The sequence below is a fragment of the Ranitomeya variabilis genome, chromosome 2 (genome assembly GCF_051348905.1).
Source record: "Ranitomeya variabilis isolate aRanVar5 chromosome 2, aRanVar5.hap1, whole genome shotgun sequence".
NCBI lineage: Eukaryota > Metazoa > Chordata > Amphibia > Anura > Dendrobatidae > Ranitomeya > Ranitomeya variabilis.
In genome coordinates this window covers 887,544,421-887,560,503 of record NC_135233.1, presented here as the reverse complement: position 1 = coordinate 887,560,503, position 16,083 = coordinate 887,544,421, and the positions used below count along the sequence as shown (strand labels likewise).

The following is a 16,083-nucleotide window of genomic DNA, read 5'->3' as shown; positions in this document are numbered from 1 at the left end:
AAAATCAACAGAATATTCCAATATGATAATTATAACTCTAGAGCTACATATAATACACCTGAGAGACAAGCTAAGATCAATCCTTCACATAGTTACTGTTCTAAATGTCACCGGTAGATATTTTCCATTGTGAAAATGTTCTGGTGTGCAAGAATTATGGAAAATGGTTACCAGATTTCTTTTGGATACTTTTGATATCTCTACCCAGCCAAGAGCAGAGTAGACTCTTCATTCTTGCTTTCAATGTACTAATTCGTGTAAGAATGAACAACTAATTATAAACATCCCTATAGCACCAAGTTAAATCTATGAATTACATTATTTCTGCAAAATGTTTTTTTTTTTTGTTCTGTTAAGTGCGCTAGAATAAATCTTTGGAACAGCTTTGTTAATGGGGTAGAGAGAATTGTTCGCTGATGATTTATTATGTTAGATAAAATATGGCCATTAGCACACAAACTAGTTTGTTCCCTAATAAGAGACCAGTCCATGTCTCTTTTATTTTGTGTATTGAACCTTTGACTTAAAAATAAATAAATAGTGTGTGCAGGTGATATTATGAAAACTAGTGAAAAAAAGGTTAGTTGCTTTCATATTAGATGGCACTTTGCATTTATTCTTTCCTGCTACTATGCATTTATATTTGTATGTAAATTGATAACTGTTAAATTCCAATGCTATTTTATGCTTAAAAATGACTTTGAATTCAACGCATACCGTATTTTTCGTACTATAAAACGCATTTTTTTTTCCTTCAAAAAGGTGAAGGAAAATGGGGGGGTGCGTCTTATAGTCCAGATGTCCCTAATCTGGAGGTGGGGGAGTAGCAGCGGGTCCCAGGAAGCAGGAGCCGGCTGCTGCGGCTAACTTCTGTGCCTGCTGGTAAAGATAAATAAATATTCACTCCATTCCACGTGGGCCCGTGGGCGAGGAAAGGAGTGAATATTCATTTCTCTTTAATAGCGAGCACAGTGTTATCCGCAGCAGCCGGCTTCTTGCAGCTGCCTGCGGTTTGAGTGTGTCAGCTACTTAAGGCAATGAATATTCACTGCATTCCACTCCAATAGGCGTGGAATGCAATGAATATTCCTTCCCTTTAGTAGCGGCACACATGAAAGCCCGGCAACTGCAGGAACCTGACGACGGCGGCTGACACTGTGCTCGCTCGCGCTATCATCTGACAGCATTGGGAGCCGCAGCTCTCTGACCAGTGTAATAATCTTGCTGCCATTGTTTCTCGTGCTGTCATGCAGATGACAACTTGGGAAACACCCGATGTTCTGGGTGTCAAACCCGAACAGTAACATGGACTTCCTGGAGAAATCCGTGTTTGGGGTCTGTCCAGATCAGTAGGTGTTCGGTACGGACCCCCGAATTTTACTGTTTGGGTTTGCCGGTCTCTGGTTAAGAACTATCTTCAGAGCCCTTATCGCAACATCAAGTCTGTCTGGGATTACATGAAGGGTCCACAGATCATCTGCGGACAGTGTTCAAGATGTTTGAAACAATCTCACTGCTGACCTCTGTGTACAAGTGTACACATTTGTAAAAAAAAAATAAAAAATTAACACTTACATTTTTTTAAAGCATTTTGACTTCACCGCATTTTTTTTCCTTTTCCACACCTGCTTAAAACTTTTGCACATTGACATATGTAATATTACATGTTTTTGTGTTTTGCAGACAAACTTAACTTTTTATTCTGATCGGGTTTGTGCATTCTTGTTCTAGAAAGGACTTCGTACATTGTGTATGGCCTATAGAAAATTCACTCCAGAAGAGTATCAAGAAATAAACCAAAATCTTCATTCAGCCCGTACAGCATTACATCAAAGAGAAGAACGTCTGAGCGATGTATTTGACCTAATTGAAAAAGACCTGGAGGTGCTGGGCGCAACTGGTGTTGAAGACAAGTAAGAACACTTATATGTGGCAATTATATCAAGGATGTGCTTATAGCAAGCACCTCCCTCTTATTGATCGAAAGGTTTGGCATATGCAGTATGTTGTGTGATCACAGAATTGTAAAATAGACCGGTCAGGAACAGAAGTAGTTAATATACTGTAAGTAGCAAAAGTCCTTTTCTCTACGTGGTTTTCTTTTTTCTTGGTTTTTCTTTTTTTTCTTTTTTTGCAAGTGAAATTTCTCTTTGAAATCTGCTTCTAGGCTCCAGGATAAGGTCCAGGAAACAATTGAGGCCCTGCGGTTGGCAGGAATAAAAGTGTGGGTGCTGACAGGAGACAAACATGAGACAGCCGTCAGTGTCAGCTTATCCTGTGGACATTTTCACAGAACTATGAATATTTTAGAACTTGTTCAACAAAAATCAGACCATGAATGTGCTGAGCAGCTACGACAGCTTGACAGGCGGTAAGTGAAAAAACAGCACTTTTTATACTGTTACTCTGTCCGTTTGGTTGTCTAAAATTATAAAGAAATCCTGCGCATAGGTAAACTGGATTAGTTTAGAGCAGAAGTGCTGGGAAGCGCTGCTCTTCTAAAAGGCTTCTCAGAACTTCTGCTCCTCTGTTTTAGTGACCAGTGGGGGACTTGGCACCACCACTACCAGTGAATCAAAACATCTGACATGTCCCTATGACATGTCAAAAATTTACAGAAAGTGCAGTTACACCTTGTTTTTTTATTTCAATTTAAGCTTTCATAGACCATTCTAATGTGTTTTCTTCCCTTATTTAGACTGAAAGAAGATCATGTGATTCAACACGGGCTAGTTGTTGATGGCGCTAGCCTTTCTCTTGCGCTCAGGGAACATGAAAAACTATTCATGGAAGTATCTAAAAACTGTTCTGCAGTGCTATGCTGTCGAATGGCACCATTACAAAAAGCAAAGGTAACTTTTCAGTTTTCTCCTAAATGATGTAAGGCACTTTGTAGTATACACTCTTGATCACATATTTTTCCAATTTTAGGTAGTAAGGTTATTAAAGATCTCTCCTGAGAAGCCCATCACACTTGCTGTTGGTGATGGTGCAAATGATGTAAGCATGATACAAGAAGCTCACGTTGGCATAGGTGAGTTTGATTTCTTTTGTGTGTTGTACAGTTCCATCTGAATTTTGTGTCCTTTTCAATTGGGAATGATATAATTACAGTTTCAGAATTTGCAATTAGCAGATTTGATGCCTGAAATACTTTGTTAGCTCAAATATATATGCTACCTGTACAAATGGATCAATCGTCATTCATTTTGTTTTGTTTTTTCCCCCAGGTATTATGGGTAAGGAAGGAAGACAAGCTGTAAGGAACAGCGACTATGCAATTGCAAGATTTAAATTCCTCTCAAAGCTCCTTTTGGTGCATGGCCACTATTACTACATTAGAATAGCAACTCTTGTACAGTACTTTTTTTATAAGGTATGTGCATGTTTTAGAAAAGGTGTGATAAATCTGAACTCCTGCCCACATTTCCGCATTTATGGTGGTTGGGGGTATGTGGCTAGCATAAATGCTTTTAAATGGAATCTGTCACCTCGAAAAACACTATTTATCTGTAGATATAAGGTTAATCTGCAGGTAACTAGCATTACAGTACTTCCTGGCTGCTTTACTGAAAGTACATCAGCCTGGAGAAAATGAACTGAGTATACAGTGTGGTTCGAGTGGCGGCTGTATGCATGCCCCAGCACTGAAAGCAGGTGCTCCCGGGGGAAAATAAGGTAATTATCTCCTGGTAGCCGCACGTTCAGTAAGATGACCAAGAAGCATTGTAAGCGCTCGCTCACACCAGCGTGTAACAAGGTTCAGTGCTCTCCGATGTTTTATAGGATAGCACTCAGACCATTGTTATATTATGGGGCGGTGCACATCTGCCATTTTTTTATATTTTATATTCAGCATAAGAAGACAATCACAGCATGCTGCAAGTGCATCCGATAATCTGATCGCACTCACCCTAAATATCAGACTGCACTCTGATGTTGTCCAAGTGCAGTCCGATGTACGCGAACAGAGACAAATGTGTCAGGTTCCCTTTAAATTGCCTATTGTTTAAATCAGGTTTTTATGTCAAAGAAATTGTTCTTGCAAAGAGAAATGTTCCTCATGTGCTTAGAAAAAAATTATAAAATAAGTGATACCTATAGGTACCCACCTGGATCCAGTGCAGGCTGCTCTGTTGTGCACAGGAAGAGGATACCTGACCCTTCCACCAGCATTAGGACTGCTAAAATATGTGACTGGCTGCAGTGGTCAGGTGATTTGGGCAGCACATCCTCAGAAAAACATCAGAGGCCAAAAGTCAACTGACCACTGCAGCCAATCCCAGGTCACAGTGGTCCTGCTATTGGTGGAACAATGGCATCTCCTTCTATATTTGCTAATAGCATGGCTGCAGCACACGTTGGGCGTCAGAGAGCATCAGAGTCAAAGAAAAGCTGAGGAACCCACTCAATGTAGTATCAGCCAAACCAACTGGAGACAGCGCTTATCAAGAAGTTTCATAGAGAAATCCTTTATTCCTCCATGTAAGTATAGCAGCTGCAATGTTTCAACCTGTTTGTAAAAAGATAGTGATGAGTGAGTATGCTTGTTACTCGAGGTTTCATTTTCCGAGCATGCTCGGGTGGTCTCCAAGTATTTTGGGCGTGCTCGTAGATTGTTTGTGTCCCTGCAGCTGCATGATCCACAGCTGCTAGACAGCCTGAATACCTGTGGGGATTCCCTAACAAACAGGCAATCCCTGCATGTGTTCAGGTTGTCTAACAGCCGCAAATCATGCAACTGCGGGGACACAAACATAATCTCCGAGCACACTCGCTCATCACTAGGAAAAGACCATACCAGTTGAAACGTCCATAGAGTCGTCTGTGCTGTATATAGATGGGTGCCATTAGGCGAGTATCAGTTTATAATTTTTTTTTCCACAACTTCAAGCCACTGGGGAACTTTGCTATTTGCCCTGTCATCCCCTTTAACCTCTTAACGACCAGGCGATTTTTCATTTTTGCTCTTTTGATTTTTTTTTTTTCCCTTTTTCAGGAGTCTTCTTAACTTTTTTATTTTTCTGCCATTTGACAGCTTTTTGCAGGGCAAGTTTGTAGCTTTCAAAGACAACATTCATTTTACCATACAATGTACTGAAAAGCAGGGAATAAAATTCTAAGTAGGATGAAATGGTGAAAAAACTGCAACTCTGGCATAGTTTTTGGCGGTTTTGTTTTTCTGGTGTTCATTGCGAGGTAAAAATGACCTGGATACATAATTCTTCAGGTCAGTCCGATTATGACACTAGCAAACTTAAGTTAAAAAAGATTGATTTGTGTAGTCACTTTCCAAGACCCATAATGATTTATTTTCCCGTCAATGGAGTTGTGCGAGGGCTTTTTTTGTTTGTTTGTTTGAACAGAGCTGACTATTTTATTAATATCATTTTGCGGTAAACACAAGGTTTTAATTTCTTCTTCTTCTTCTTCTTCTTCTTCTTCTTGTTTTTTTTGTTTTTTAATTTGTGGTGCCCCAAAAAGCTAAATTCTATAGTTGAGATTTTTTTGTTTTTACTACATTTACTGTATGGGTCATTTAAATTTATATTTCAATGGACCAAACTTTTAAGGACACAGCGATACCAAATATGGTTATTCCTTTTTATGTAATTAAAAAAAAATGGTAAAAAAGGGTGACTCATATATATTTTGTATTTTATTTATTTTATTTTTATTATTTTTTTAGATTTCATTTTTATTTTCTGCGCTTTATTTTTTTTTTTTTTAGTCACCTTAAGGGATATGAACATGCAGCGGTCTGATCGCTTTTACTTTGTTGCAATACCACATTGTAGTATATAGTGAAAATCTTGACTCCTTTAGGCCATGTTCACACTTTGCGGGTGACCTCTGCGGGTTCTCCCTGCAGATTTATCGCGGTTTGTTCCGCGGTTTCCGCTGCTGGTTTCCGCCTATACTATTGATGCTGCATATGCAGCAATATGCAGCATCAATAGTAATGTTAAAAATAATAAAAATTGGTTATACTCACCCTCTGATGTCCGGATCTCCTCGGCGCTGCACCCGGCGGTCCGGTTCCAAAGATGATGTGCGAGAAGGACCCTTCGTGACGTCAGTCATGTGCCAGCGACGTCACCGCAGGTCCTGTTCGCACAGAAACTCTGACCGGCCGGCCGCGTGCAGCGCTGAGAGGTGAGTATAACATGATTTTTTATTTTTATTCTTTTTTTACCCCAAATATGGTTCCCAGGGCCTGGAGGAGAGTCTCCTCTCCTCCACCCCGGGTACCACCCGCACATTATCCGCTTACTTCCCGCAACGTGGGCACAGCCCCATGCGGGAAGTAAGCGGTTCAATGCATTCCTATGGGTGCAGAATCGCAGCGATTCTGCACAAAGAAGTGACATGCTGCGGGTTTTAAATCGCTGCGTTTCTGCGCGGTTTTTCCCGCAGCATGTGCACAGTGGTTTGCGGTTTCCATAGGGTTTACATGTAAATGGAAACGCTATGGAAACTGCTGCGGACCTGCAGCATCAAAATCGCGGTGGTTCCGCGGTAAAAACCGCAAAGTGTGAACATGGCCTTAAGGCTATGTGCACACATTGCGGAATGGGGTGCAGAATTTTCCGCATCTCCTTGCAGAAACCGCAGGTGCAGATTTGCCGTGGATTTTGTGCGGTTTTTATGCGGAATTGATTTGGATTTTCTGCGGTTTTTACCACTGTGGATTTCTAGAATGGAAGGGTACAGAAATGCTGTAGATCGGCACAAAAGAAGTGACATGCACTTGTTTTAAATCCGCAGCGTTTCCGCGCTGATTTTTCCGCACCATCTGCACAGCTTTTTTTTTTCCCATTGATTTACATTGTACTGTAATTCACAGTGCGGATCTGCAGCGTTTCTGCGTGGAAAAATGCACTGCTAATCCGCATCGTGTTCACATAGCCTAAAGCTCAACATGTGCCTCATAAGAGATTACCAATGTGGCAGCGAAGGGGTCTTCGGGTCTCCATATATTTAAAAAAAAAAAAAAAACTTACACTTTTCATGATTCTCAATTTTATTTAAAGGCAGGATTACTATGACATTTTTGTGTATAGTAAATAGCACAGGAAAATCAATGAAGAATTTGTGCTGGGGAGCAATTCAATATAAGTAGTATAAATCTTTATTAGTTATAAGGATGATGAAGCATTAGTGAAACATGATTAGGTATTCGGGTACTGTTCACTTCATTTTCTGAATACCATGTTTTGAATAGGTATTTCTTAACATTTTTTGCTCACCCACTTTCCAAATATCTGTATTTATTGTAACTAATAAAGATTTACCTTATACTATTTTTATTGAATTGCTTCCCAGCACAATTTCTTCTTTTGGTTTTCATTTCTACTTTGTGAAAATATGATATTTACCCTGCCTTGGGCTATAACCTTTCTTGTTTAAATAGCACAGGTTCAAACATTGACAATGGGCACTGTCCCAGCTAACGCCCTTTACAACTTTTGGCATACCTAAAACATGTTCAGATAGCATTTCTATACAAATAAATTAGGTCTTAGTCCATCTGTTTCTGTTGATGTCCATTAGGAGTACAGGAATTGGCACTCTAACACTGGGCTGATTGGCCAGAGTGAAAATTGCAAGATTTTTGTTTTTAGTAGCCACTGAATTAAAGAGTAACCGTGGTTTTAATTTTTATTTCATACATCAATAGTACACATGAAAACAGGCAACTTTGTAATATCACTTATCACAGCAATCTGCTTCTTTCTCTACAAGGACTGATAATTTCATTTTCAAAATTTTCAGTTTAGGGGTCTAATGAGTAAAGTTTCTCCTTGTGGAGAGTGACAAGCCAGGTCTGACTTTCCGGTATGAGGAAACTTATCCTAAGTCATAATGCAAGGCTCGTTGACCCCTTCACAACCTATGACCTATATATACACGTCACAGGAGGTCGTGTCTCCGCACTCCATGCAGGTTCCAGCGCTGTTAACATGTTAAATGCTGCTGTCCACCTCGAAAGCGTGTCGAAGCCCGCCCAACTGCGCCCGTGTAAAAAGACCGTAGGTCACCAATGGGTTGGCATTACAACCCGGGGTCTGCAGGAGACCTCTGTGGCTATTGCCGGATTGCTATGAGCATTTTAGCTACACATAGCAGGGCCTGTGTAGCACAGGCTCTCAGATGATCGCCTATTCTAGTCTCCCATAGAGATTATTGAAGCCAGTGAAAAAGTAAAAAAAAAAAAAATTTGCCCTATTCAAAATAAAACCATAAAAAATACACATATTTGGTATCGTCGCTTTCATAAACGCCCGATCTATCAAAATATAAATGGAATTAATCAGATCGGTAAACAGCGTAATGAGAGAAAAAATCAAAATGCCAGAATTATATATTTTTTTGCTGCCGCAACATTGCAATAAAGTGCAATAACGGGCGATCAAAACATCATATCTACATCAAAATGGTATCGATAAAACAGTCAGCTCAGCACACAAAAAATAAGCTCTCGCCCGACCCCAGATCCCAAAAAATGAAGATGCTACAAGTTTTGAAAAATGGCGCTTGGATTTTTTTTCACCACTTAAATAAAACAGAACCTATACATGTTTGGTATCGGTGTACGTATAAAGACCTGGAGAATCATAATGGCAGGTCAGTTTTAGCATTTATTGAGCATGGTTAAAAAAACAAAAATTGTGGAATTGCACTTTTTTTTTTTTTTTTTTTCAATTTCACCGCACTTTGAATTTTTTGCCCGTTTTCCAGTACACGATATGGTAAAACCAATGATGTAGTTCATAAAGTACAACTCGTCCCGCAAAAAAAAGCCCTCACACGGCCACATTGACCAAAAAATAAAATAGGGGAGCAAAAAACACAAAAGCAGAAAACCCCAAGGTCGTGAAGGGGTTAAAGGGTCGATATTGACTTGTAGGATTGTTACTTCTAATTCTTGACGCTAGAGTCCTATTCTTCTCTGACGAGACAATTCACGGGTAAAATATGTGTTGAGTGAAGACAGATTTTTACATTATTGAAATAGGAGATGGTGATTGCTGCTTATAAAATTGTTTGTAAAGTCTGATTAGTACCAACTGGCATCTGTATTCTCAGTAACGTAAGCATCTGTCTTCATTCAATACAGATATTACTTTGTGAATTAGGGGCAGCACGGTGGCTCAGTGGTTAGCACTGCAGCTTTGCAGCACTTGATCCCTGGGTTCAAAACCCACCAAGGACAACAACAGCAAGGAGTTTGTATCTATGTGTTTCCTCCAGGTTCTCTGGTTTCCTCCCACACTCCAAAGACAGACGTGGCTCACAATGCAAATTCCCCTGGTGGTGGTGGTGTCTGTAAAGTGCTGTGGACATTATTGGCGCTATATAAGCAAGTGAAAGAAAATTTAAAAATATCAAATTTCTGAAATGAGCCATCCGTGCAGGAGGAGAAAGGAGCAGTAGATTTATTACAATATTTGTTATTTTCATGTGTAGTTTTTATGATTTATGAAATAATTAAAATGACGGTTACTCTTTTTAAAATAAAAAAAAAAAGGAAATAGATTTGTCATAAAAAACCTGATTTACTCAGTTATTTTCTGCTGAAACATTCCTTCTTGAGTTGCCAGTGTGTTTCTAGTTGTATCTGTACCAACTGCTGCGGGTGGCACCTTAGCAAGCAGAGAAAGGACCAGTCACAGTGGTCCGTTGTTAATTGCTGTAAATGGTCTCTCTGCACTGACTCAATAACCTTCTCAAACATTTGCACTATGTGTTTTTTGGGGTACTATATGTGTTTTTCCTAATTGAATTCAGTTTGTATTACTTTCAGTTAACAGTGTCCTTTTTCTCTTTCAGAATGTGTGTTTTATCACGCCACAATTTTTGTATCAGTTCTTTTGTTTATTTTCTCAGCAAGTAAGTTCCCTGTTAAAATTATTCTAATTTTCAGTTGTCACTCCCTTAGGTTATAACAAAATATTACACAGCCTAAATACTTTTTCAGCTAATTATTACAGTTTAATATTTAAGGGTATTCGTTAGTAGGATAAACTTTCCTAAGCCGTCTATATGGACATAAAGGTCATAGCAAGTTGAATAAGCTGATACCTTGATATCTGTCATCCGATATCTTATTCCAGAGGAATTCATGTTTTCCTAATATGTAAATGAGCTTTTAAGATCTTTCGGCCTGATAAAGATCTCCCTGCTGCGATTCTTAGAGCAGAGGGTTTGTCAGAATCGGTCGTCCAAACCATGATCTGGGCACGGAAGCCTTCCTCGCTGCGCATTTATCACCGCTCTTGAAAGACCTACTTTTGCTAGGGTGAGTCTTCTTCAAATTCGCCAATTTCCTTTTCTCTGCCTGGACTGCTCTCCTTCTTGTAGTCGGGGTTAGAGTCCAGGTTGGTGCTTAGTTCTCTCAAGAGACAGGTGTCCACCTTGGCTGTTTTATTTCAGAGAGATGTGGCCTCTAGACCTCCGGTTAGGACCTTTCTTCTGGGGAAGTGCACACTAGGCCACGCTATCTGCCTTGATCCGTGGGACCTTAATCTAGTCTTTGAGGCTCTTTAGTCTCCAACATTTGAGCCCCTCAGAGATATTTCTGCTCTTCATCATAATTATAAGGTAGCTTTCCTTACAGCTATCACCTCTATTAGGAGATTATCGGTGCTTGCTGCTGTTTCTTGTCGAGCTCCTTACCTTATCCTGCACCAGGATAAGTTAGTGTTGTGACCTGTTCTGTCCTTCCTCCCCACGGTGTTTTAGCCTTTCCACCTTAACAAGAACATTGTCTTGCCTTCTTTTTTTGTCCTTTACCTTTTCATCCAATCAAGAAGGCTCGGCACAAATTAAATGTTATCATGGCTGTACAGTGTTATTTATCAACCACCGCTCCATGTAAACGATCTGATTCCTTGTTTGTCATACCACACTGCCCTTGCAGGGGCCTGGCCACCTCTAAGGCAACTATTGCTCGATAGATTATAACAACCATCGTTCAGGCATATAAGGCGAAGGCCAGGGTGCCTCCTTTTATGGTTAGAGCGCACTCTATGAGAGTGGTGGGGGCTTTCTAGGCGGTTTGTCGCCATGCATCGGTCCTGCAACTCTGTAAAGCAGCTATTTTAGGGTCCACACCTTTGCTTCTTTAGATGCAAGTCTTAGCAGGAAGATTTTTCAGGCAACAGTTTTCGGCTGGAGCAAGAGTAGAGAATTTGGTGGTAACAATATAAGGGACAGCTTTCGACATCCCATGGTTCTCTGTGTCCTCCGATGAAGACTATCGAGAAACTGATTTTATAGGGAGTACCAAAAATATTAATTTCTTCAGAAAATATCAGATCATGGATATCAAGGTACTGTATCATTTTATTCTTAGAAGAGTTGAACCTACTGACAGATTCCCTTTTAAAGGGAAAACAATTAACGGTTATTAACCTGCAGGTATGAAGTTAATCTTCAGGTTACTAGCATTCTGAAGCTGCCCGGCACTCGCACTGAGAGCTTCTTTGCTGGGAACCGGCAGCCTCAGACGACCCTTGTCTGAAGGCCCAAGGCTGCCTGCAGGAATAAAGTTCTTTCTCTCACAACATCAGGGCGCTCAGCGCCGGGCAGCTTCAAAACGCTGAGTTTTTTTAACATGAGAGGTACTATGTAATCTGATGTCGCTTTTTGGTAGCCTTTTCTAATCCATGCACGTTACTAGCACAGTTCTAATTTCTTGTTTCCTTTACAGACACTGTATGACAGTGTGTATCTGACTTTGTACAATATTTGTTTCACTTCTTTACCTATTCTGATGTACAGTCTGTTTGAACAACATGTGCATCCACATGTGTTACACACCAAACCTGGTCTCTATAGGTGAGTAGCTTAATAATAAAAACATATTGAAGAATGCTTTACAGTTTAAAGGCTATTTAAAGTGACCCTGTCACTAGGTTTGGCCAATATAAGATACGGTCATCACCTTTCATGGCTGATATACAGCATTCTATAATGCTGTATATCTTCCCCCAACCAGACCTGTAAGAGAAGAAAAATAACTTTTATTATACTCGCCTGCGGAGCGGTCCGGTCCGTTGGGCGTCGCTGGTCTTGGCCCGGCACCTCCCATCTTCTTACGATCCCCGTCCTCCTGCTTGCTTCATGTGGATGGCGCGTCCCTGCATCATCCACACAGTGTCCTCGGCACAGCGCTCCTGCGCAGGCGTACTTCTCTGCCCTGTCGAGGGCAGAGCAATGGTACTGCAGTGCGCATGTGCAGGGGCTCTTTGACCTTTCCCGGCTCCTGCGCACTGCAGTAGTTTGCTCTGCCCTCGACGGAGCAGAGAAGTACGACTGCGCAGGAGCGCGGTGCCGAGGAGACGCGTCATCCACATGAAGCAAGCAGGAGGACGGCATCGCAAGAAGAAGGGAAGCGCCGGACCAAGACCAGCGACGCCTATCGGACCAGACTAACCCACAGGTGAGTATAGTAAAAGTTATTTTTCTTCTCTTACAGGGCGGGTTGGGGCTTATATACAGCATTATCGAATGCTCTATATCAGCCCTGAAAGGTGATGGCCGTATCTCTTATCAGCCAAACCTAGTGTCAGGTTCCCTTTAATGGAAATGTGCTCGTTATATAATTAAGGCTCCATTCACCATCCGTGTGCTGTCATCCATACACACATCATTTTTAAAAACTGATCTGTGGGACCCAAGGCCTGTCCTATTCTCAAATATAGCATTTCTGCTGTTTGTCTGTCTGCAGGGGAGTGCTGGATGAGTTTTACATAGTGCAGGTGATTTACAACATCTGAGAGTATTTCTCCGTCTGTTGTTAGTCAGCTGTGATCAAATCAGATGTCACGTGCATGAAAAGTTGCCGGCTCAGCACAGGAGCCCACATCAAAGGGAAGGAGGTGACCTATGACCTAAATAATAAAGAACACTCTTAATAAATAAAGGCCAAGATTATCACGCATGAACCAATATAGTAAATCTGGCATATTTTAAGACCAGCAAGGAGAAATCTGCATTATTTAAAAATGGCCTATATGAATAAGCATCGCCCAATGCATGTGTAGTGTTCATCACATACATGGCAGAAGAATGCCATTTTATATCTTAATTGAAAATGTCCACCTTTTTAGACTAACCAAACACAAATTAATCATAGCTCTCTACAAATCATGAAAATACATGTAGAAGACTCCCAAAGATGTCCAAATCCTACAAACACATGAGGTCATGAACCCCACAAGTAAAATAAAAAATAATTTATTTAACAAAGAAAATCCAAAGTACACAGAGAGTAAAAAAAAAAAGAATAAAAAATAGTGTCCATAGTGAAAACTCGAAACATGAAAGAGGAAAAGCACCAGCTGGCTATAGGTGATACTCCATGTAATGTAGGAAGTGCTAGTCAGTGAACACAGAGCAGTGTCGTCATTCCAATGGGTAAGATACATGTGGAGAGCATTAGTAGGTAAAAAGACAATACTGAAATAATATTTTAATTGATAATGTGTACAGCGTTTATTAGATGATGGTGACATCGTTGGTGTGATACATTTTGTGTTTTCAAGGTACTAAATCTATTTATAATGCATATGTTCATTGTTTCTACAGAGACATTAGCAAAAATGCCCTTCTCGGTTTTAAACCGTTCCTTTACTGGACCTTTCTAGGCTTTGGGCATGCCTTTATTTTCTTTTTTGGGTCATACTTTCTTATGGGTAAAGATGCATCTCTCCTTGGAAATGGTCAGGTATGTATTAGATTGTGAATAGTTAATAATAGTTATAGTAATAATAGTAGTAATAGTGTTTGAATAACTGGATTAAGAACAAACATTATTTGTAAGCTCTCACACGTTAGAGGTTTTTGATAGAACAAAAAGCAAGGTAGTATTTTTAATAACATAAACATTTGACAAGCTAATGGAATGTACAGTTAGATACGCTGATGAAATTCAATGTTGGTGACTTACTACAGCTTGTTCTGAATTAAAAAATAGAAAATGACGCTACATAGGGCAAGCATCCAATCACATTTTAGGTGATCCTATTTTGGGAAGTGCTTCTTCTTGCCTACTGGTGTTGAGAACACAACATCTATACTGGTTTGAGAGACCAACCCTTGTCCGGATCCAGTGTGGTCTGTTGATGAGCAGGAGATTTAGATAAGAATGGTAATGTTCGGCGTACCTCGCTGCTCCCACCTGTAGCTGTATTAATTAACGCTATCCAGCACCTATTAATGTTGTAGTTTAATAAAGATGCACATTATGCTTTGAGCCAGCTGGACATACACCGAGAGAACTTCTTTGTGGTCAATTTTCTCTTCTTTTGACAGACGTTCTGTGGTTTACTCCTAGTTGTTTGAAGGTACAATTTGTATCTTTTATCAACAGGGGCATAACTTTGGAACAGAAGGGCTCAAAAAAAAGAAAAACTGTTCCAGAATCAGTGAAGCATCAGGAATTGGAGAAGGTTCTTAGTATAGATTAAAAACTCTGGTTAGATATCCTCTTTACCATCTGTATAAATTAGAGGATTAAAAATGTTAAGACAGTGGATACCGGAATTTAGGTACATCCCACCTGGCTTTCTACACCATTAGATTTGCCTTCTCATGGGAGGTACCGCTAACTGTAGTCAGTGTAAGGTTTTCTCTATTTTTTTGGGTGTGCATCATGGTTTTTTTGTATGGTTTTCACTCCTGGTGCAATATATATACTTTATATATGGACATAACATATATATAGTTGTCCAGGATTGGCTACGATGGTCTTTTATTTTCCACCAGAAACACTGCCACTTTCCTTTGTTTAGTATTGCAGCTCCGCTCCATTTACTTGAAGAGGAACGAGTTGCAATCCTAAACAAAGACGTCAGAGAAGTGTTGTACTATTTCTCGTAAAACAGCAGACCAAAGTAAATGTCTATATTCTATGACTAAAGGCTACAGCCAGAAACGTGTACGAATGCTACATGGACTAATTTTTTTAAAAGCATGAAATAAAGAAGAATTTTTTTATTGAAATTCAGTTTGCTGATCCATTTCCTTTTTTTTTTTTCAAAGCAAATGTAGTTGTTTCAAGCAAGTTTTATTTCTCTGGTGCAGGTTACTTTTGTTAAAAAAAAATCTCTTTGCACTTATTGTTGGTCACACTTATTGTTGAGGTTACTTTTTTGCATCTAAAGGCCATTTTACATGGACCAGTTATCAGCTGGACAAACTTTCATGAGAACTTTGTTTCCAGTGATCATAGCTCATTTCTCATTGATCTCATCCTTCATGTGGGCATAAAAATTATCATTTTGTCAGAAGCCCATTCCACCTTGTAAACTGCAATTGTAATGCTATCTGTATGGAGACAAACTACTCCTCTCCATGCAACTTGCACATTCACTATAATCGCCACATGAAAATGGAAGTGTATTGCGTGCCAACTGACATGCCACATTGTCAGTCAGCAGTTGTTACAGTATAAGGCCCTAACCCCATAGCTCCTGGCTTACCTGCAGAGGAGGAAAGTAACACGAGGCAGACTTCTCATGGTGACTTTTGTAGTATGTTACCGTGGAACAGCTCTGTGTGGGAGTTACAGACAACCGTTAATAGGTTTTTTAATCAAGGCTATTTGCAAAGTTGTATCGTGCAAAAATAATAATTTAGCAAAAGAGCGTTTACAGAGGTAGACATTTAAGCATTAGCCATTTGCTATTCTGTGATATTACTTTGTGCTAGAAAGATGTAATAACTTCTCGAGTGAATGTCCCGCTTCTGGAAAGTGACAATATCAACTAGAAAGCCTCCACTCAATTGTTCACCTCTATGCTGTTCTCATGCTTTACCTCTTGGCTCTACTTCTCTTCCTTTTTCCTCCTTTCCATGCTATGCATGTCATCAGATACTGAAGCCTAACAGGCAACTGGTAAGCGGATCATTGTAGGAGGAATAGCTTAGCAGTAATGGTGTTATAGATCATTATATGCTATTAGCATCGGGTGGTGGACAACCATTATTCTATAAAGAGGGTATCCTGGACTTAAAACAAAAAAAACTACCTGTCTGTTGTTCCTCGGAGCTGGTCATTGACCACTCCTGCCG

The 16,083-nt window shown here is 40.0% G+C and overlaps 1 protein-coding gene across 7 annotated transcripts in view; it reads left to right on the top strand.

Moving 5' to 3' along the window:
• The window catches only part of ATP11B (ATPase phospholipid transporting 11B (putative)), a 192,847-nt gene that overhangs the window by 148,793 nt on the left and 27,971 nt on the right, over nucleotides 1-16,083 (top strand). For all 7 annotated transcript variants that reach the window (XM_077290435.1, XM_077290439.1, XM_077290436.1 and 4 more), the window contains 8 exons: nucleotides 1,732-1,913; nucleotides 2,168-2,371; nucleotides 2,699-2,852; nucleotides 2,932-3,034; nucleotides 3,231-3,376; nucleotides 9,835-9,894; nucleotides 11,717-11,844; nucleotides 13,597-13,735. In XM_077290435.1, coding sequence (XP_077146550.1) covers nucleotides 1,732-1,913; nucleotides 2,168-2,371; nucleotides 2,699-2,852; nucleotides 2,932-3,034; nucleotides 3,231-3,376; nucleotides 9,835-9,894; nucleotides 11,717-11,844; nucleotides 13,597-13,735 — 1,116 coding nt within the window. The remainder of the gene's footprint in view (nucleotides 1-1,731; nucleotides 1,914-2,167; nucleotides 2,372-2,698; nucleotides 2,853-2,931; nucleotides 3,035-3,230; nucleotides 3,377-9,834; nucleotides 9,895-11,716; nucleotides 11,845-13,596; nucleotides 13,736-16,083) is intronic.